We start from the raw sequence: 22841 nt of genomic DNA, 5'->3' as shown, positions 1-22841 counted from the left end.
GAACTTGCTGGCAGTTTTTAAGTAGTGGGATTTTCTGAATGTACAACCTACCCAGCATAAATGCAAGATTTTTTTATTTTTTTTTTTACCCTTTCAACACCTTGGTTAAATATTTAATGAAGTGTGGCTTACACTGCAGTTTGATAAGCCATCTACATACAGAGTAACTTTCCTCCTCATGTGTAACCCACCTAATTTGTTGTAGTTTGAAGACAGTCTTCGTAAGGTATTCTTATCCCAAGCTATGAATTATATATATTTTCTGAAAACAGGATATATTTTGTTTTAGCAAATTTTTCCCCACCAAAATAATAATTTGCTGTGGTGGGTTCTTCCAAAATGCTGTGTGTCAAATGCAGATTTTTTTTTTTTTATACTGTTACACACACTTGTGGCCAGTTAAAATCTGTTTACAGATACAGAGCACATGTAGCCCTTTAAACTCTTATTCTGGTGGCAATTGTCGATATATTGATAATGAGCAAACATCTGTTTCCCCTCCATGCCCCGAGCCAGCCTGAGTGAGTGGCTGTTCTGTTTTACATGATTCAAATATCTTTTCATATCTTCAGTATTACTTCGGAATGAGGATGACCAAAATTGTGTGGAACATTATAACAGAGTTGTTTGTGCAATTGTTCCATTCTTCACTGAAACATCTGCAGAGCTACATCAATCAAGATACTTACTCCTCTAGAGATGTCACTGCTTGGTCCCTCCTGGTCATTGTGTGGTTGATAATAGGTTTTGAATGCTGTCTGTGTCAAATAGTAAATTTGCATTAGGGGGTGCATTGTATAAAACCTCCTGGTTTTGCAGCATTAATTATTCAGTATGAGATTCCAGTTTCACTTACTCCTTTTTAGAGAGTATTTGGTTTTCTATACCTTTGGTCAGCCTTTTTTTAATTAGTTCTACTTTAAGCACTGCTGTTACCACTTTGTTTTAGCATCTACCTTGATGAGCTTTTCTAGGAATAGCTATTTTTTTAGTTAAATTCCCCTCAGAGTGTTTTATGGGAAACTCAACTTAGCATTGCTCTCTTTTCTTAAGCACTCTCAGTTATTGTATCCATCTAGCACAGTCTAACTTTTGTAAACTTGCCGTATGCTTTGAAGACTTTCAGATGGGTATTTTAAGTTATGCAACATTTCTGATATTTGACATAGTTTTATACATGGACTAGTGTATTTGGGTGGAACATTTATTCTTGAGCTACATTTTGGAGCCTTTTTGTGGATGAGTACATGCCTGGTAATTGTACTTCCAAATCAGTTTCCAGTTTTTCTCTTTTCAACATCTCTTTGGCCTACTCAGATGATTTTGCTAACAAGTTCCACTACTTCATCCAAGTCACCTGTTTTGAAATCTACGCTTAAATAAAATTAGTTGTTCTTTTGATCAGATATTTGCTTTTTCAATTTTTTGTGTTTCATATCTTACTGTATTAGGAAAATTCCCCAGCTGATAATGAATGATCACAGGTTTTTTTTAGATGTTGCAAGTGAAAAAAAACCCTTTAGTGCCAGAATCTGGGTTTTTATTATTACAAAGTGTCTTCATAAAGAAGACACATGAAGTGTCTTCGCTGTCAGCATCTCAAAGAAATATAGTGTATTTTTAAAATAAAGAATGCATAACGTTAGTCCTTCATGACTAATCAGCTGATGCTGAGTAATTTATTCTTTTTTCCTTATAACTTACGAAGTGTGTATTTGTGGTCCAGATGTCTAGCTTTTTTTCATGTATCAGGCAGTCATTGTGTGCATATATTGTAGAAGCTTCAGTTTTATCACAAGGAAAACTGATACAAAACTGTGTGAAAAAATGAATGCCTCTTGACTTCCCAACAATGGATTTATATTAGCTACAAAGTTATTGTTCCCTCAGATTGCCTTTGTATGTGGAAAATGTGAGAAATTGGAGTTTGGCCTTAAAAAATTAAAAAAATAGGGAGAAAACTCCCATGGCATTACTTTGTTAGTGAGTAGTTAATTATTTTTGGGTGATCATGGAAGTAAAAAAGAAATTACCTCAATCCTTTTATACAAAAGACATTGCATGCATTAACCAGGGAAATGTTTTTTTCTACTTACTAAACTCTATAGAGTATGGTTCTGGATGGTTTCTAGAAGACTGAGGAAATAACCTGCATGTGCTTTATATTATTCTTTTTAAATGGTGAGTGTTAAGATGTACCCATGGGAAGGAGGAAAGACTCTAATAGTGTAGTGCTTTTAAATAGGTATTTTTAAAGTAGCTTTCGCTGTTTTATTTCCTGTCATTTCCAAGAATAAACAAAGCTGAAATTTAGGTAACTCCATCGGAATATGATTCTCCACTAAGCTTCAAAACTGATTATTTTGGAGGGTCTCAACCAGGAGCTTCTTAAACTCTGTTTTGTTTAAAGGCTGTAAAATAGCATGTTGCCTGGTTTAGTGGTAGACAGGTATGTTCTATTATTTTAACTGAATTACTGTGGAAACTCCATCTAATGCTGAGACTTAACACATTAATAGTCATGATTAATTTTTCTGATTTTATTATTGTCTTTTACAGTACTTAATGTTCCTTTACTCTTACAAGTTTTTTTTAGTTGTACTGTTTTCTATCAGCTAATCACTCGCCCCAAGGAGCATTCATTTAACAAATATACTCATTTAAATGTGGATGGCTATTATGTCAGTTGCTAGCTGATAGTAGTTGAAGATACTCAGTAAATTGCTGAGAAGTTTGTTGAACTATCCTCTCCTAAACTGATTCTTATGTTAAAGATTTTTGGAGTTTTTTGAGCATAATATTGGGATATAAGGAGACACAGGACTTAATCTCAAATGTACAGCTTTTTGTGATAGCCAGGAAAATGAGACTGTATTTAATCTTTTATTTTTTTAAGGGAATGGAGGTTGCTATTGTCAGGTGCAATGCAGGGCTGATATACTTTAGATCAGACCTGCTCAGGCTGTTCTGACATATATTAAATAATACAAATCCAAGTTTTACTAAGTGGAAACAAATGCATAGCTGTTTTAAATTTGCTAGTTAATTATGTCAGAATTCAGTGTCAGGCACTAAACCAAATCTGCTAATGTATGAAAATTTCTCAGAAGTGGAGTGATTGTTTTATCAAGATTTGATTCTCGAGTTTGTCTGAATTTTTATTTTTTCACTCTTTATTGGTTTGTGGAAGAAAGATGATAGAAACTTCCTTGACTGATTCTCAGTCATTTTAGTGATTAATAGCAAGGGGTGGATAGAGTAAGTGCTTTCCAACATTTTGGTCTGTACATTGATGATGCATGCAGGGCACAGGTCCATGTGGCACAATATTAAAAATGTCTTGTTTTTTTGCTAACATTTCCATTCCTGCTGCATCAGCAATAGTAGCGAACAGCATTAGGATTAACAGTGAGGACTGTTAAAATTGCAATGAATAAAACCAAGTATTTCTTTTCCAAGTAAGCATACTGCTAGATTAGAAAACACGAGTTGCAATGTTCTACCTATTGGTATAACAAGTGCTTTATTATTATAAAGCACTTCAAAGCTTTCTGTTGACATTTATACAAAGGGAACAGATGAGCATGCTCTATTTGGTTTTGAAGCCAGTTTGATACAAACCTTGCAACTGCCCACAAGAGAAGGAGCTTTGCAGGTTCCTCTTAAAGAAAAAGAAATGACTGAATTTTGATATCAGGTGCTGACAAATTGTTGCAAGTGCTGCCCACTTATCACTGGACTGACAGTTTAATCATTGAAAGCGTACTGCTAGATGGGGCTTAGAGAAACAAAAGAGAAGGAACTACAGTTTTTTCCAAGGTGTTGAAAGATGAATTGAAATTTGAAATGCAGACAGTTTTTTGGGGTGGGTGGGAGTGTGTGGAGTGACACTGCTGCATGACTGATACAGCCATATTCTCAGTTGTGGTGTACAAAATGTAGATTCTTTTTTAATTTTTTTTAATAGAAAGTGCTGATCAACTTAGTGCATAGATGGGGTGATGTCATGTTGTTTTGATTCTTGTTTTTAATTTTTATAGTAAAGGTATTTAATTATGGAATGTGCTGTGATAGCAAGGTTCCTTTTGGGCAAGTTCTGAACATCAGCATACTACTCGTCTTGTAGTTCAAGCACATTCTCTCTGTTGGCCTTCAAAATGCTTTCAAGAGAGTTTATAGTCCACCTGTCTGGAGATTATTCAGTAAGAGCAGAATACAACTGTTACACTTTTTCTGCTCTTTTCTTGCCATTCTTAGGTTTTTTTTTTTTTTTCATGTGCTTTGTTTACAGTATTTTTTAAAGAAGACAGGCTGTATATTATATAAAACTAACTGGTATGTAGTTGCCATTGTCTAGCTGCTGGGTAATGCTTTAATACAATACAGAATGGATTGTCTGCCTGGATAAACCTCAGACCCATATTCAATGGATTTGGATCCTCCAAAGTAGTAATACTGTGGGTTTATGCTTAGAATGTTTATAACCATCGTTTCCTAGTCTGGGGATATATCTGATAAAAAAAGAATTGGCAAAGAAGCTCCCAGTTGTAGTTTAAACTGCAATGAGAAATATTTTGGTTTAAGAAGTGTCCAGGTGTGTTTCTCTTTGAAAAGATAAAACTTTAAATTTAGAAGGAAGCCTTTATGAGGAGAAATTGTGAAGCTGTGTACCCTGGGAATGAGGGTGGTTTGCAGCTCCTAAAATGATGGGAGAGGAAGGATGTTAGCTTTTTCTGTGATTTCTGACTTTGAATATGCTTGCTGAATAGTTTATGTAAACCCATTTTATGTTGCAATTCAACTGTCTTAAACACATGTGCAGAATTTTACCTCCTCTAATGTAAAAATAATTGGCAGCTGAAAAGCAGCAACTTCTCGGTTGTTTTCAGTGTGATGGGAAACATTCATTTGAACAGTCTTTAATGTGCTCAAGAGGAAAGAATACTTTACTGTTAAGTGTCATGAAGAAATAAAAAATTACATCTCTGTAGGCAAATGTAGTGAGTATAAATAGTGTGTTCTGTTGCAGATCTTATCTTAGGGGAAGGTGTTAGAGACATTGAAAAATGCTATCAGTGTAGATGAAGGAAACAAAAGATTACATTACTTTTGTGGTTTTCAGTGACAGGGGAAGAAAAATGTTCCCCTGCACCAGAATGCATGTCATTACCACCATAGGTGACTGTCATGCCATGTTAAGGTGGAACAGGATAATTATATTGAAAGCAGTTTGTCTTTTTTTGAGTCTGTTCCTCCACTGCCCTGCTGTGAGCAAGACAAATTTATCATTTACTGCTAAACTTATTACTTCCAACATACAGATGAGAGTATTGTTAAAGGGGAATAATGTGCATTTTGAAATTCTTCTTATGCGTTTCTGCTTCTACCTACAGTAGAGATGAGTACTTAGATCTCTTCAAAGGGAGGCCTATCACTGCATTTGCAGAGCACACAGGTTTTAGAGGTATGGTGAAATTGCTGTATGCTTTTTTTAGACACATTGCTATTATAATTAAGTATTTCTTCTTACTAACTCTTTTAAATCCCTGGAGTGTTACACAACATAATTACCACTGCAGTGTTAAGATAGAGCTGAAGTAGTTAGAACTGTACTTAGATGATTTCTTTGAAAGTAAAGCTTTCCTAATTTTTAAATCAGTTGGCTTGCTGTGAGATCTCATGGTGGAAGAATTTGTAAAGAATTGTAAATGTGAAGGAGCTAAAGCCTAGTAAATGAACTTGGAAAGTGTGATTTCATGAGAGACATGCCAAAGAAGCTTTTTGGAAGGGAAGACATCTGCTTGGTAGTGTGTAGGAAATTTGGTGAAATAATCTACACAAAAGGCTTTTTACTTGAGTCCCTCTTGTTTTTAATGGTACGCAGATTCAATGGTAAAAATTAAAAAGGTATGTTTTGAGTATGTGATCTTCTTACTTTTGTAGTACTCCTGTCCTCAGATTTTAAAATATTTCAGGAAATAATAAACAAGACACTTGATAGAGGTGAAAGGGCAGTAGATCTTTTAGCTTTTCTAACTTGCTGCTAGTGAGGCTTTCTGGAATCTTACTGCACTTTTGATAAACTCTTGAAGGGAAATGCTGGAAGTAGGGAAGCAGACAGTTCTAGAGATACGCATAGTGAGTGGCAAAGTTGCAAGAGACTGGAAGGTTCAGCTTGGTTTAATGGAGACAGAAAGATTATGTGATCAAAATTTAATGCTTTTGTGTAGACTCATGTTGAGAGATAAGAGGTTTGATTAAACAAGAGGGAGGTATCTGAGAATGCTGCTAGTCATAAAAGAAGAAAAGTCTTAAAGAACGTTGTGTATTTGGGAGAACATTTGTGGTTAGCTGGGCTAAGAAGTTGGGAAGGGTTGTAAGTTGTGTTCTGTTCCTTATTAGAAGTGAGAATGGGTGAAGTGGAATTTGATTTAATTATTTCACATACAAGATAAATGAAAAGAGGAGCTCCCACAGAAAGAGAGTTTGAAGACCTGATGAAGAAAAACTAAATTCTTGCTTGTTATTTCACCCACTGCTTCTGAATGTTTCTTTTGAGGACTTAGGGTAACTAAAGCAAGGGGAAAGGTAAAATTCAGAGAAGCAGAAGAAACAGTAGCGTTTGAGGAACTGATGATAATGCTGAGTTGATGTCGCAGTCTATCCCTATCATGATGTTTGTTAATGTTACCAGTGGCTTGAATGTAGAGAGAAAAGATAACTGGAATATGCAAAGAAAATGGAACTTTAGTTTTCTAGTCCTGTAGTGGAGTAGAAAATCCTGAGCTGGTTGGTGTCTTTGTTCTAGATAGTGTTTCAAGCATGATAGATTGCTTAGGTTTCACAAAAGCCAGAATCTAGTGCTAGTACTCACGTCAGCGCATCTGTGTACTATCTCTCCGTGTGTGTTCTGAATGTTTGGCTATGCCGTGTCATGAATGTGACATATGAGTGTTTGCAAGGGAAAGATTAAAATGTGTTCTTTTTCTTCAGTGAAAACTAGGATATATAATATTAGTGATTATATCCTATGTGAAAGATACAATTTAAAATCAAGTTTTTAGTGTAGCTACTCTGTAGCTGCCAAATATAAATAAAAATGAAGGTGTTGCTACTTATGCTTCAGTACTTTGGCAGATGTTAAAGCTTGTTTCAGTGTAGTGGTAAGAATGGAAAATCTGAAGAGAATGAAAAGAAAACAAAGCCTGCCAAAAGGTAATATTTGTTCATAGAGATGTGCTAAAGAATTTCTTTCTATACTGAAGCCAGTATAAATAGTGCATGGAGTTGTGAGGATTTTGTGCCTGTTGCCAAAATTGTCTTAGTTTAGAAGCAGCTGTATATGTTTTCCTTGAGCTGTGAATATATGATGATGAAATTTGTGTTCTCCATTCTAGAACAGGTGTTAACCACCAAATCATTGTATCATATACACAATTGACATGTCAGTTTCCAGTGGAGAAACAACTTGTCCTTGAATATGCAGAGTAAATTTGTTAGAATTAATTGAGACTAACTCAGTTGAAAATCAGGTCTGCTGCATTTCAAAGGTGCCTTATTTCTAATGCTATCCATTTTCTCCCTAGCTTTTCAAGTGGGGAAATCTGAGCTATAAATCTTTTGCCAGAGAAGAAATTGATTATGAAACAGAGGCTATATTAATCTGCTTTGCTGTTAGACTTTCAAGTGACTTTTCCTTTCTATGTCTTCTTGTGGTCATATGAAAACATATTTTCAGCTACATTTTATTTCTGAAGATATTGAAAAAAGTTGTAACAGTTTTGAGTAAAAGACTGGGATTACTGGTAACTTTTCACATCTTACAGCATACACTTATATTTTAAAGCTTTGGGAACAATTCTTCTTTAATGTTATTTTTTAGGAACTTGTTTAATACATTTATTTTAAGTAATTCTTTAATGATACTGGAATAAACTCATTGAGAAACTTTTATACTGGTTGAGATTCCATAAGTTATTAAAGGTGTTTTTTAAAATTCTTATGGCAGCAATTTAAATACCAGTTTAACAGTTCTAGCAGTGAAAGATACAGTCTTGTTAAATATGGCTTTTTGTTAGGTAAGAGCAAGCTTTCTGTCCATTCTCAGGTTATTACACTTCAGTGAAACTAAAACCGATCTGAATCAAATTGTCTATTTTTAATTACCTTGTTTATAATTACTCAGCTACATCTTGGAAGTAAATACCTTAAGGTGTAGAAAGTATATGTGTAACTGATAGAAACAGCATTTTTAAGTCAACTTTGTGGCATTCCCTGGTGTTGTTGAGTTTATTACTTTGTAGGAGGTGTATATATTTTGGGTGTATATAGAAGTTGCCCAAGTCTCTTATACCGTACTTGTCTTGATCTTTTTATGACCTCACAGGGACTAGTCAGTAGAACAATATGTAACAATATTTACTATTTTGTTGTCACACCATGTTCTCAGTAACTGCACCCTTGAGTTGTCACATTTCCATTGCTGAAAGATGCACCATTTCATTTCCAAATGCTATACTTAAATCTCGTAACTAGCAAATTATACTGTATAGATGAATTTCTCTATTATTTTTGTTAGGTACAGGTTTTCTGGGGTTTTGTTTTGGTTTTTTTTTTTTTTGTTTGTTTGTTTTTTGGTTTTGTTTTTTTTTTTTTCTTTCTAGATGCTTTATTTTAAGCATATGTAAAGTTACTGGTTTTATACACCTTTTAAATTATGTGAACAATCTTGTAAGTGCTCTGAAGAACTGCATATAATTTTTACTTTAGTAGCTGTAATCCATAAACAGGATGAGTAGGCAGCAAAGTTACAGACGTGAAGGAAAAAATATTTAAGATAGGTGCTACAATTTAAAAACCAAACCAAGTAAAAAACCCAAACAAAAAACCCCAGTCCCGAGAAATCCATAAAGAACCTAAACAAAACCAATAGATTTTCTTTCAAGTTACCATGATGCTCATGAAGAGAGGAAGAAAATGGCATTAAGATTTGGGAAAGATTAGAGAACTCTGTCATGTTAGATTATAATCTGTTACTGTATTTAATACCTAATATACGTTTTTCCCCCCACAGAAATTAGCAGAGTACGGAAAGACATGTATAACGACACATTAAATGGTAGTACGGAGAAGAGAAGTGCAGAATTACCAGATGCTGTGGGACCTATTGTACAGTTACAAGAGAAACTATATGTGCCTGTAAAAGAATATCCAGATGTAAGTATATCTTTTTAGTCCCTCAATTTTTTTTTGATCCTTGTGGTCATCTTTAAATGTAAATTTGATGTGGTGCTACCCTTGGATCACACCGAATTGCTTTTGACAAGGTACTTCTTAGGGAAGCAAAGTATGTTGCTCTTGGTTTGATTTCTAGAGAGTGTGAGTGGAAGAAGGTTATATTAAATACCAAACTAGTATGGATTATGAATTACCTTGTTCGTTGAGTATTGTCAGTCCTGAGACACTGTGTAGTGAGTCTTATGGGGGATGTAGTTCTTGGGATTGTGTGTTTTCCACTTAGTATGTCTGTCACAATCTGTTGGAGAATCCTTAGAGACCCTTTGGAAACCCTTTAGGGGCTACTTAATTCCTGTTTGGTCCATACATGTGTAACCACTTGTTTTTATCTTGGGATACTCATTGGTTTGTTGTTTGTATTTCTCCCTCATTTCATAAGCAAAGCTTGCATGCCAGTGTTAATGTCTCCATTAAGCTTTCTGTTGTACGTCTGCTTTTTTGAGAGGCTATGGTTTCATTTAGCTTGAAGAACCATGAGAACTCTTGGGGTCTGAATGGTTTCTTAAAACAACTTGGGGAAAATAGTCTTGTCAAGGTCTTCCCAGCCATTTTTATTGGCAAAGGAGTTGTGTTACATCCACTCTAGGAGAATTCAGAGGTCCTGTTGTAGTGGAGGAGTGCAAGGGACCATGTGAAGCATTTGTACGTTGAAGTGGAATGAAGTGGAAGAAAGTTACAGAATGGCAAAGTAATACTTGTGTATTTTGTGGCTTTTTTTGTATTATTGATTAGACTAATCTCTCCAAATAGCGGTTTGTTATTTTAATACTGCTTATAATGTATAGGCCTAAATAAAACCTCATCATGCCATACAAATTTGGTGGCCTTTTGCAACGTTGGTGGATAAGGGAAGAGCAACTCATGTCATCTACCTGGACTCGTGCAAGGTATTTGGCGCTGTCCTGCATGACATCCTAACTGTTTCTAAATTGGAAAGATGGAGACTCAATGAACCAGTCAGTGGATAAGGAGGTGGCTGGATGGTTGCACTTGAGGAGTTGTGGCCAATGACTTGTCCAATTAGAGACCAGGGGCAAGTGGCATTCCTCAGGGATTGGTAGTGGTGCTGTTCAATGTCTGTCTGCAACGTGGAGGGTGAGACTGAGTGCAACCACAGCAAGTTTGCTGGCAACACCAAGCTGGGTGGAGAGCTCAACACACTGGAGGGAAGGAGTCCACTACATTAGCAATCTTGAGAGCTATTGAAGTTCAGTAAAGCTCAGTGTAAGATCCTGCACATGGGTTGTGGCAGTACCCAGCACAATTACAGTTTGGCGAGAGAATGAGTTGAGAACAGTCCTGAGGAAAGAGCTGGACACAGAGCTGTTGTATTGAGTCCAGGGAAGGCAAGGCCACACAGGTGACTAGAGGGCTGGAGCAGCTCTCCTGTCATGGCAGGCTGAGAGTTGGGGTTCTTCAGCCTGGAGAAGCAAAGACTCCAGGGATACCTTCAGGTACCTGAAGGTGTCTAAAAGAAAGCTGGGGAGGGACTTTTCACAAGGGCATGTAGTGATAGGGCAAAGGGTAATGGTTTCAAACTGGAAGACTGTAGATTTAGGTTAAACATTAGAAAGAAATTCTTTGGTGTGAGGATGGTGAGACACTGGAACAGGCTGCCCAGAGAAGTTGTAGATGACCCCTTCCTGGAGGTGTTCAAGGCCAGGTTGGATGGGGCTTTGAGCAACTAGTGGGAGATGTCTCTGCCTATTGCAGGGAGCTAGAAATCGATGATCTTTAAGGTGCCTTCCAACCCAAACCATTCTATGGTTTTACAGTCCATTAAGAACATTAATTGCATATCATTATTCAGACCAAAATCTTCAGACAAATGTCTCTTTCCCCCCTCCCCCCCCTTTCAGGTTTCACAAAGTTTTGCTTTTGGGTCAAAATACCTGTACTGAGAAAAGTGGTCAAAGATTTTGTGTTGGCAGTAAGGACATCTGTTCCCCCTTTACCTTCTGTTTTTCTTCTAAATTAATTATTTGCATATTAATATATTTAAATGTACACATATGTACGTGTGTATATATCACCACACCAAAAACTGTTCCTTATGAAACATATTGGAATTGTAGATTTTTGAGAGGAACTGTCCTATGCATTTTTTCTGCAACTGTAAGTAGCCCTGCATTTAAATAGCTGTATATATATTAAGAGTTACATTACTTTTACTGGCTTTATAAAACACAGATGAATTGTTGCGATTTTGGTCAACAATGCATCCTTTGAGAAGAGTTGCCTTAGTTATTGGTTGTAGTTTTAACAGAACTTAATATTTGCTGTACCAGGGTCACGAGATAGAAGTAAAAGGGTTGGATTTCCTGTAACTGTTCTTAAGCTTTTCTTCTAGAAATCAAGAAGTATAGTAGCTCAGCTCTTTACTGCGAGTTAATTATCAAACATAGTTTAAATAAACAGTAAAGAGTTTGGCTCTATTTAGTGTCAAAGCACTTGTGTAACTTTCAAGTGTGCTATTTCTCTAGCTACTGCTAGTTCTGTGTGCTTCCAAATGAATGCCCTTGAAGTGGTCACTAATTTATTTTAATAAGCCCTTACAAATTCAGAAGTTGGAGAGACTTGTGATTTGTATGCATGTGACCTGGAATAAAAAAGGAGTTGGTTCTTGTGAGATTATGTGAAATGTTTGCTGGAAATATCCAACTTCTTATTCTATGCTGGCACTTGACACAGTTCAAGCTTCTCAAGAGAGCCAAAACCTGCATTCCCTATGTGCTCCTGCCTATCTGTGTTGTCTGTATTTGTTCCTAGCTGCTCAGAATGGGATTTGCATAGCCTCAATAATTGGCTAAGCAACTAGAATATGCTACTACATAGAAAAAAAGCAGTGGTTTCGTATGCAAGGCCCTTTCTAAAACCTTTCTGCAGGTGAGAAATAAATAAGCTTTGCATGCAAGCTTACTACAGTGTTCAGAAGGTCTAGTGTACAGTGGTTCCAACTTGTTTAAAAAAAAGCATACCCAACCCTATAAAAAGATAAATTTCTCCTGTAAAGATAATTAGGTAGGTGGAACATTATTAGTATCTAACAAATTACTTAATTGTGATCAGATACAGAGAAGACATGCTGTTCAGGCTTTCAGTGAGTTTCTCTGAGAAATCCAGTTAATTCTTTTCCAACTCACAATCTGTTGTATCTTACAAAGACATAAAGATGGATAAATTTAAAGATTATTCAGACAAGAGTGACCAAAACTTGTTTTCTGATGTAGATTTACTTATATATATAATAACAGGTAAAACCCAAACACAGGTAAGCTTTATGTTGTTGTAATAAACTTTTATTCTGGCAAATATTTGACTGTAGTGGAAGTTCCATAGGGCTATAGTGCCACTTTTTTTCACAGAATCCTAAATTAATTATGAAGCATAAAAATAGTGGTCTGCCATAAGTTTAAACAAAAGTGTATAAACATATACATATATATGTATAAAACATGAAAAGTAAATTTTCATAGCCTACCTCAATTTAATATTAATTTGATTGTCCTTTGAGTACCTACAAAGAGGAAAGAACATTAAAAATTGCATTACAAAACTAAAATCAATATATAAAATCCCCTGTAGTATCTTAATAATTTAGTTTTTTATATGAGTGCATATTGAGCATTTTTATTTTCAATTTTATATTATAAGACCATAGCAAAGGCAAGATTCAACTTTCCAAAAAGTTAGTTGTCTGAAACAGCCTGTAGTTTTTAAAAGGAGAATGTTTAGAGCCTACATTTCTGTATTGGTAAGTAGAAGATGCACAAAAAATCTCGCTGAAGAGTAACTAATTTTCTGGTTTATGTTGTATTAATGAGGAGCATTTTTCCATGATATAATGACAGTCTGATAAAATATAACTGCTGGGGTGGTCTGCTTTCTGTCTCGTTTTCTTGTTGCCAGCTATAGTAATGCAATTGTGTATATTTGTATATGTTGTTTTCTTCTAGAATCCTTTGGAAGAGCTTAGATCTTTTTAGAAATTTTAGTCTTAAAACTGAGATTTAAGCTACTTAGCTTAAACTTGACACTTAGGAGAGAAATTGTGCGGAAGGCTCCCAGAGGATGAAATTCCATTAGTTGTCTCTAATTTGCCCTTCAGTTAAAAATATATTCTGTATACAGTGATATCTTTGTATGCTCATATAAGTCTTTGGTATTACAATTTGAAGGCATTTCCAATTCATGTAAAAGTACCTTCCATCAGAGATTTAAAAAGTAAAAAGAAAGGATGTGGGGGGAAAAATACAGAGCTCTTAGGAAGTAGAAGAATGGAGGATAAGCTATTGTTTGTGGGTGAATAGTTAATAGTCTTTCTTATTAATAGCATTTCTTATTCTTCAAATAAATGATTAATTTTCTTGAATTTCCCTAAAGAGCTGAGATGAAATTTTGTCTGATATCAATTGTAACAGTTTTTGGAATTAGTACCTACGGATGTTGTACTGCAAAAATGTATTTTATTTTGATTTAAATTTTTTTTTAATAATTATTATTAATAAGTAGCCTGTTAGCTCTGATTAATGTGAAATTCTCTGTTGGAACTCTTCTGTGCCTCTTCAGTAAAAATCTAAGAACTCTGTAATTATCACATCTGAAGTAGCATGTCCTTTGAGTATACTGAAGCTCAAAGGCCAGCAGTGATAAACAGCTTGTGCATACTTTCTGACCATTTCTGTTAAAACTATTTAATTAATACAGCAGAACGATGAACACAGGGATTCGTTTTACTATGGGGAACTTAGTGACAAAACGTTTAAATCCTTTTTCAATTTGGTAATATCAGGGTTTAATAGCATCCCTAATATGGATTAGGAAGATGATAACATCCTCTTTATTTATTGTTCTGATTCTTTTACTTAAGCTCTTCATTCCCTAGTGGTAAACAGGGAGGGAGGCTAAAAGACTTGGCTTTGTTTACCCTTGCAGTAGGAAGGAAAGAGTGAATATAATTGATACCTACCAACAAACTTGGCTTACGGAGTACCAGTAAGGCTGAAGGAAGATTCAGCAAAAGGTCAAATACTGATATAAGTACAAATGTATTATGAAAGAATGAAAATAGTTTGATTAGTAATTTCCACTCTGAATGAGTTATTTGGAAATACATTGTAATAGAGGGGGCAAAAAAAGATAGGTTGAAAATAAACCTTTAAATATTTATGAGAAGCTTTGTGCGCTCTGGTTGCAAATAGTAAGGGAATGGATTAATTGAGAAGTGTCTCCTTTATTTAGAACCTAATAAAGCAGAGACTTGCCATTATATCTGTATGAGGCATCTGTCTAAGAGTTTTGTTGGATATCCTTCCACTACTGACCATTTGATTCGCCTTTTGAAAAATAAGTTTCTTTTGAGTCCTGGTTCACACTCAATAGCTTGCTTTTTTCTTTTTTTTTCACAGCACCTTGCTGAAAGATTACATCTATTGTCATAATTTTATTCAGAAATAAACCTGTTAAATCTCCAGAGTATGTTTGTCCTCTGAAGCAAAACCATGTAAGACAGTCTAGAATTAAAGGCATTGGATATAAAACCCCTGTCCTTTAGTTACTGATGGTAATCTTGCAGGTTCAGCATCAGTTCAACAGTACTGAGGGACTTGGTGTCATGCTTGTGATTGCTTTTTGTTTCCCATTTAACTCTTCAAACATTGAATTCATTTAAGCTATACAGGTGAGGACCTAGTAATTAATTTATCTGTTAATATTCTTATTCCCACTTCATTCTCTCAAATTTTGCTCTTTAACTATTTGCAGATACTGTGTAAAAAAAAAAAAAAAAAGGGAAGGCAGGGTAGATGGAAGACAGGTAAAGACTACACTGCAGGTCAATGTTTCTCTTAACATTTTTCAAAGTAAATTCAGAAATCTGGGAGAAGAAAGAGTTGCATCTGGTACTCATGCAAAAGCTGGACATGCTTGTTAGGATACCTGTTTGTTACAGTGATGCTTGTACTAGGTAGTAACTTACCCAAGTGAACATTATAGGACTGAACTTGTAGTGGTGGCTACAGCATGTATATAACCCTTTTAGTTGAAAGTAGTGGATTGTTTTTCTTGTTTAGTCACTGTATGACTCCAGCTCGTAAGGAGTCCTCTAGCCTGACATTGACAGCTAGTGCCAGACATAGGGCAACTTCTGTACACCATGACTGAAGAAGAGTGTGTGTGGGGAAGCCAAGAGATTAAGAAGAATAGTAAACAGTTAGTTTGTAGATGCCTCTTGTTTTTCTGTGAATAAAATATCTAAAATTTTAGTTAGAATAAGCTTATCTTACTAAAAATTATCAAATCTGGGAATTACAAAATTTGAGGTTGCAAAGGATATGTCCAGCTGAACTTTCTGAAAAGCAAGTTAATACCTAGTAGTCAACATCTGCCATGCTTGGTTTTGCCTTTGTGGTGCCTTTCATTATTGCTTGTTTCTCAACTGTAGTTGTCTCTTCAGTGTTAGGCTTTCAGTGGACAATCTGTTTGATCAGAGCTGTTGTCTTAATACCATCTTTTGCATTAGAATTCTGCGCTTTATGCACACAATTTTTTTTTTCATGGACTAAAAAAATATTTGAGTGCATGATTTCCGTTGCTCATATACTACAACTCTTGTGTCAGTTTGTGAATTGCTTTCCGTCAGAACTTCTATATTATCTTTTGCAAGACTAAGTACTGGAGGGTTGTGTGCAAATAAAAATAATGAAAGGTCTGTTGTTGAGCACAGAGGTTTGTGGAATATTAACTATGGTTTTTACTGGGTTTTTTGTTCAAGCTGTTCTTTCAAATTTTATGTTAGTAAAGAAGGGTTTTATGCAGAGAGGTATAAGTGCTTCAGTGTGACATTTTTGCTTGCTGTTGTGAATAGATCAGGTACACTTAAATACATCTGCTCAACTTGGAATTTTTTTGTGAATTAACATCCTACGTATTTTAACTGGGATCAGGGTCTGCAGTAAACATGGAAATACATAGGTGGGGGTTGCAACCATATGCAGAGTAAAGTAGGAATGTATTTAAAATACATATATACATTTACAAATTACTGTTTGGATATCAGAATCCCTAGTAGGTGCCCTAGATTGTGCAAAGTTAAGAACAGATCTTCCATTTTCTTCACAGAGCTGAAAATGATTCCTGAAGGATATGGGTTGTAATTAAGCAATGCACTGTCTTAAGGAGGTAGGAAATACAGAGTGAAAAGTCCTTTCTGCAGAATGAAGAACTTTTAAAAGCTTTTTTCTCTCTGGTTAGTTGACAAAGAAGACCTAGAACTCTGAGCTGTTGTACTTTCCCCAGAAACCTAACCTGGAAATTACAGTACCACCCTATTTACCTTTTCTTTTGGGTGTGGTGTTATTTGTTTTTTGTTTGTTTTTTTTTTGTTTTGTTTTGTGTTTTTTGGTGGTTTTTTGTTTCTTTAATGGTTTTGTTTTGTTTGTTTGCTTGTTTTTTCGTTTACCCTCCCCCTCCCTTTTCTCTCATTTTTTGCGGAGAGGAAGACTGTTAAAAAAAAGGCCAACTTTCAGAGGAAACTTTCTGTTTAGATTGTTCCTCTTTTGTCCCATGTTTTGTTTCATTACCTAGAAGCTGTTGTTTACCTGCCTCAGTTTTAAAAGTTGATTTTAGAATAAAACGCCAATGCTACCTCATAAATATCTCTGTGTACGAGATTCTGAGATTGTGTAGCTAACAGGTATTCATCCACTGTTGTTTGGACCCACTCAATTTATTCTGTTCGTCTGTGCTATTTTTTAAATTCAGTAAGAACAGTAGTTGGACACAGGTCTTTGCATTCTGGTAGCTTTGGCCTAGTACTAATGCACAATTCTAAGTTTAGTATGTTTCTTTTACTTCACAGCATTGTAAAATAGTTGAATTCTGTGAATACGCCTGTTCCTTTTGAAATTTTCTATGCTTATTTTAAACTGTGTGTACCATTTTTCTTTCATATACACTTGGTATTTTAAGAAAAATGTTAGTTTTTCAGCATCCAGTTCCTGTTTACAACTTAAATGCACTCAGTTTTCTCTAAAACATAGTACCCCTTGTCTTCCAGAAAGATTTGAGTGCCTGTACTAATGGTGTACATTCATCTACCCAACACTTAAAATTAAGTTGCTTGTGTTGATTAATGCTTGTTCAGATGCTTCTGTTTCTTTAGACTGCTTACAGAAGCTTGATCAATATCTTTGAGCTATGTGGTTTATAAACAATGAGACCTAAAAACATACTGACCTAAAAATTCAAGTTCTACTCTAGTTGCATGAGTTACATTATGATCTATAGTGTCAAATGGCACTGAGGGCTTTTCCCTGAAGTCAGTGAGAACAGGGAGTGCTTGTTCTGGGAAGATCATTAACTGAATCTTAAATATGCAACAGTTTCTCAAATTAATTTGTTTTCCCGGCAAATACAGGTGGTCTAAAAATGTGAATGCTGGATGAACTAGGCTTCTCTGTATAGCTGTTCCAAATACATTATACTGATTAATGGAAATGACCAATTGTTATGCCTTTTTTCTTGTGGTAAATATGAGGTAGTTCCCCTTCTGTTGCAGTGACCGTGATGGGGCAGTAGTCATCACGGAACTTTTGAATGTGGTGATGTCTCCCTAAGTTTAAAAGCCACTGGCTAAAATGCAAAAGCTAGTCAGAAATTAAGCAGGAGTGTAGTAATTGTTTCTGTGCTGCTGATCTAGTAGTGTTACAGTAGTAAATATTTGGGATAATAGAATCAATATATTTGGTATGCAAAAGTGCTATGACTGCTGTAATGCTGCACCATAATACTGCTGCTCTGTACTGCCTGATGCTGGCTGAAGCACATAAATCTCAAGTGGATATGTTGTGAGGCTTCTACCCTTAAGTGCCCCCAAGTAGTTAAGCTTTTTAAGGTGTTTCAGGTGCTTTTCAGTTTTACCTTGCCTTTCTACTCATTACCATCTTACAGATAGAGCACAGAGTTAAGCTTCGGGAAGTAATTTAAAGCAAACAAGGTGGGTCAGACCTTAAAGCCCTGAAGGAAATATTCATAGTGCTACAATGTAAGTTATCTTTTGCATTTCTGAGCTGTTCTCCTGCATTTCTAGTCTTGAATACCGCAAACTTAACCGATTCTGGCAGCAATACATATATATTGAACACTATTGTAACAGCTTGTTCAGGTGGTGAATAGAGCTGTTTAGTTGTTCATTTTTAATATGTTCAACACTGAAATATTTTTAGAGGAATAACAGCAAATAGACATTGGAAGCTACTAGTATGTTTCTTTTACACTTGTTTGAGGCATGTGACTTGAACTCTGTAGTAGAATGACAAACACTAGCAGTTACATAACCATACTGGGGTTTATTCTAAAATTTTGGAAGGGAGGGTTTTTTTTAATGTTGTTGAAACAATTTTAAGGTACTTTATGTGTCATGTTTCAGTATTTTCATGGCATGAAATTCCAGACCTAGTTGTATAAATCGATTCCCAGTGAATCTAGTGCAGTATGAACTCTATGGACATGGAAATTGATTGCAATGTACAGAGCTTCTCTTTGGCTAAGCATGATTTTTTAAGTCATAAGTTTTTGTAGTTCTGATTGTTGGAATACTTGGAGACTTTTAAATATATTTAAACATATGTATAGGTATTTCAGAAGTTGATTTGTCTCAAACTAGGTTAGAATTCTCTGTTCCCGCCTGCAGCCCCCCATGAATTCATATAAATTAGTTTTACTATAGAGCTTTAATTTTATGAATCAGATTGCAGTTGTGTTATGAATTCTGTAATGTGTTTAAAGGAACAAAGCAAAAATTAATGCTGGTTGTAATTACAAATTACAGTTTTGTAAGCTAAATTAAATTATTAAAATTAGTCATGTGAATGGAAAGGTTTTGTAACAACCATCTGCAGTGGTGCTCCAATTTAAGCATATCTTTTGCCCTTCTAATTACGGAGAATTAGAAGTAGTCTATGCTACAGCAAAATTGCCAACTTGAAGTTCCTTGGGTAATGTCATATGTGGTCACATCTAATTAAAAGGTATTATGATGGAAATTAGGTGTTGAACTGAGTATCCTAAGCACCTTTTGTTTATGGAATATGAGTGTAAACTGAGGCTTAAAGGGCACTGCTGGAACCCACAATTAGGTTTTGGAGACCGATTTACAACCAGCACAGCTTGTTAATTCTCTAGATAAATGCCTCACTATTCCCAAGCAGAGCATGGAATTGAACGATTTTTACTCATCTCCTGGTGTTAGTGAAACTGATGTGATGTCACTGTTCTGAAAGCCTCATCTTATTGAACAGGATGAAACCAATTATTCACTATCTCACTTAAGCATGCCTACTATTAGACTGTTCATGGGATCTGATTTCCTGAAAGAGTTTCTGTTAACAATCTTTCAATTAGTGTTTAAAGGTTTTTATGACCACTTAAAGGAGGGAACTAGCAAACTGTACTGTGGGCCTTTAAATCATCGCAAATGGGCCTCTAACAATAAGAGAGATTCCTATTTTAAAACCATGAAATTGTTAATTTGTCTATCTTTACAGCTTTCTCACTTATGTTGATAATTCTAAGCAATTTAAAATCCAATTATTTCAAAAATATGACAGTAATTAGATTAGTGTTTTTACATGAACAGAACATGTAGCATAAAATTCATTTGGAGGGGTATTATAGTTACTTGAAAAGGAATTGAAACTACCCTGTTAAGATTTTCTTGAGACTTGTGGCAGGAGAAAAAGGGTTAATGTTTAAAATGTCCTTAGGTGGAAAGTCAGTATGACTTTAATGCAGAGCCTATATTAGTATGTATGGAAAGCATTGGAAGAAAGCATTGTTGAAGCAAATGGTGCAACAATGGTTCAAATGGCGGAATTCTTGTCCTGTTAGGTGTAGATTGAATAATGGTAATTAAACATACGAAAAGAAAAATTAGCTTTTTCATAAAAATTTAAAGTTAATATTTATGTAAATAATTACACAATTAAAAAAAGAAAATTAGGGAAGGGAAGAAAGTCCAGAATGCAGAAAGTTTTCCACCTTGAATATGTTTGACAAGGCATAGCTTTTGTCTCTGATAACTGATAAAGTCTCTGATTTGTTGTGGTGTGTTCTTGTACCTCCTGTCTGCTGATCAACCCTTAGTGTTGTCACCTCAGTATCAGTAGACTGGAGCAAAAAGGGCATTAAATGGTTGACACTGAGGGATGGCAATGTATGAGACGAGAGCTAAATATATAGGTTGGTGACATTCTAGCAGCTGGCTTAAGTCCTGCTGTTTGTTGCTTGGGTATACTAGCCTTAAAAAGGAAGAGAATGCATTGTAGCACCAGGAAGAAAAAAACAGCTGGTGCCATATCAGTCAGCCCTAATGACAGAGAAGGTTAAAGAGTTTGGAAGGGCAAACTTTGAAAGAGTGTTATAATTAGTAACATTTAATTCTTGATTTTGTATTTAATAGTTTTTTGGTAAAACTAATCTAAAACTTTGAGGATTTCCCTGGCTCATTCACTGAAAAAAGAAATTAACACTTTATTTGCTGCCCGAAGAAAATTAGTTTCAAAATTAATTTATTTACTTTTGACTCAAGCAGTTTGTTAGGTGATTCTACAGTAACATTCTTTTGATGTTTTTTCTGCTTCTTAATGAGACTTTGGAAACATTTTGTTACTTGATTATGTATCTTAAAATTTCTTTTTAATTTAGAAAAAAAGTGTTTTTTTGTAATAGGTGAAAGCCTGAATGCTCTTGAATGGTAAGAAGATTATGTGATTTAAATGTTTTTATATTTCATGCATTTTCAAAAATAAAGTTAATGTTTGGAAAAATCAGTGTTTAATTGCTTGCAAGCCTCATATTTGATATGTGACGTCTAACTACTTCTGTTTCTTTTACATGCTGTAAAGGATGTTGGTATGTAAGCTTGAAATTATTCCAGCACCTTTGTTGGAATATTAATCCTGCTTGATATTTTTTGCTGCTGCTTGTTGAGGCTTCTACTGTTTGTTCTCAAGAACTTGTTTTGTTCTCGAACCCAAACTTTATTATTTCTGGTTTCTGGCTTAGAGCTGTCAGTTGACCCAAAGATAAATAAATGAAGAGCAAAACCTCATTTATGGGTTCTCAACAGGTACACTGTAGTGAGGAAGCTCTTCTTCTCTTTTATATCTGTAAGCAGTATCTGTGTTGTTGGGGCACCCTAGAGGCAGTCTGCGGGGTTTAGCAGGTGAGAAGGAATGGGCCCAGCCTTTCCCTGAAAGAAGATGAGGGCTAAAGAGACTGAAACTCTACTCCAGCCTAAAAGGCTTTAGTAGAGAGGACTTGGCTGTTTTGGTTTTGTTTTTGGTGTTTTTTTTTTTATTCTTAAATGTGGACAGGCTCCTTGTGCAGCAGTGTGAACTGATACTGTAGAAAGGGAACAGGAAAATCCGGATCTCAACCTTATAGCAGGAGTTGGTATGTTCTGTTCCCAAAAGTTTGCAGTGTTTGCAGGAGGGAGATGTAGCTCAGGAGTTTAGTGGCAGCTTTATAGAAGACTGAAACGATAGACGAGTCCTGTTTTAATGTTACAGCCTATTTGTGTTTTTTTCCTCTGATAGGAGCATCTTCTCTTTGTTTATAATAGTACTACCAGAGTGGTTTTCCATCAATTTGAGATTAAAGCAATTAAATTGCTTTAATTTATTGTCTTGGTATGTGTTTATCTTTTCTACAAAGCGTACTAAAATAGGTATGTGAAAGTTCAGGTGGGCTGTATGTAGCATGATGATGCATCAGATACAGTTTTCAGCCCCTCAGTAAAAGAGATTAGAGAGATTAGAGCTTCTTTGCTTAGGGAATTTGATGGTTAGTCAGATTTATTTTTTTTAATATACCTCTGTATAGAGAGATTTCTGGCTGTGGATCTATATAGTCATTTGAGAATCTTATCTGGCATTTAGTACATGATACCCTTTATGAAGTGCTGGTTACCTTTTGAATTAGCAGAGCAGCCATTTGTGGATTTCCATTTTGAATTCTTTTAAATTTTTAGGTAAATGAAAACATTGTGTGATACATTATACAACAATACTAGAATAACTATCAGCAAAATTGTAATGAGTGTTAAACTTGCCTTTATTCCTTCTACATGTCTAACGCAAGTGTGGTTTTGTAGTAAGACTAGCTTTTTTCCAAGAGATTATTTAATTAATAAAGTAAAGTACTTAATTAATAAAATAAAGTACTTAATAAAGTAAAAAACAGAAGCACACAACTTTTCCAGTTTTATGTTAAGAGGTGAGTAATTTAAGAGTTATTCCTAAATTAATTCTCTCAAAGTTTGTAGTCTGGTTATCTGACCCACTGCTTCTATTTAAAGCAACTTTAATAGTGTTTTAAAGTTTCTTGGCTCTGACAATACAGTGTAAGGTCTTTTCGGTATCAATATATAATCAATTTTCCCAAAACAGTGTAGATCTTCCTTTTGTTTTGGAGTGTTTTGTAGCTTTCGGCTGAAGGTTGTATTATCTAATGCCAGAATTATATAATGGAGACATAGTTTTGCT

General features: G+C 35.2%; 1 protein-coding gene across 16 annotated transcripts in view; it reads left to right on the top strand.

Moving 5' to 3' along the window:
* QKI (QKI, KH domain containing RNA binding) overlaps nt 1–22841 on the top strand; it is a 141170-nt gene that overhangs the window by 23937 nt on the left and 94392 nt on the right. For all 16 annotated transcript variants that reach the window (XR_011725201.1, XR_011725200.1, XM_071740457.1 and 13 more), the window contains exon 2: nt 9074–9216. Coding sequence is in view for 14 of the 16 variants with exons in the window: in XM_071740457.1 (XP_071596558.1) it covers nt 9074–9216 (143 nt within the window). In the remaining 2 variants the exon portion in view is untranslated. The remainder of the gene's footprint in view (nt 1–9073; nt 9217–22841) is intronic.

Source organism: Heliangelus exortis, chromosome 3 (assembly GCF_036169615.1).
Source record: "Heliangelus exortis chromosome 3, bHelExo1.hap1, whole genome shotgun sequence".
Classification (NCBI taxonomy): Eukaryota; Metazoa; Chordata; class Aves; order Apodiformes; family Trochilidae; genus Heliangelus; species Heliangelus exortis.
The sequence above is the reverse complement of the archived record's forward strand: the minus strand, read 5'-3'. Positions and strand labels throughout refer to the sequence as shown.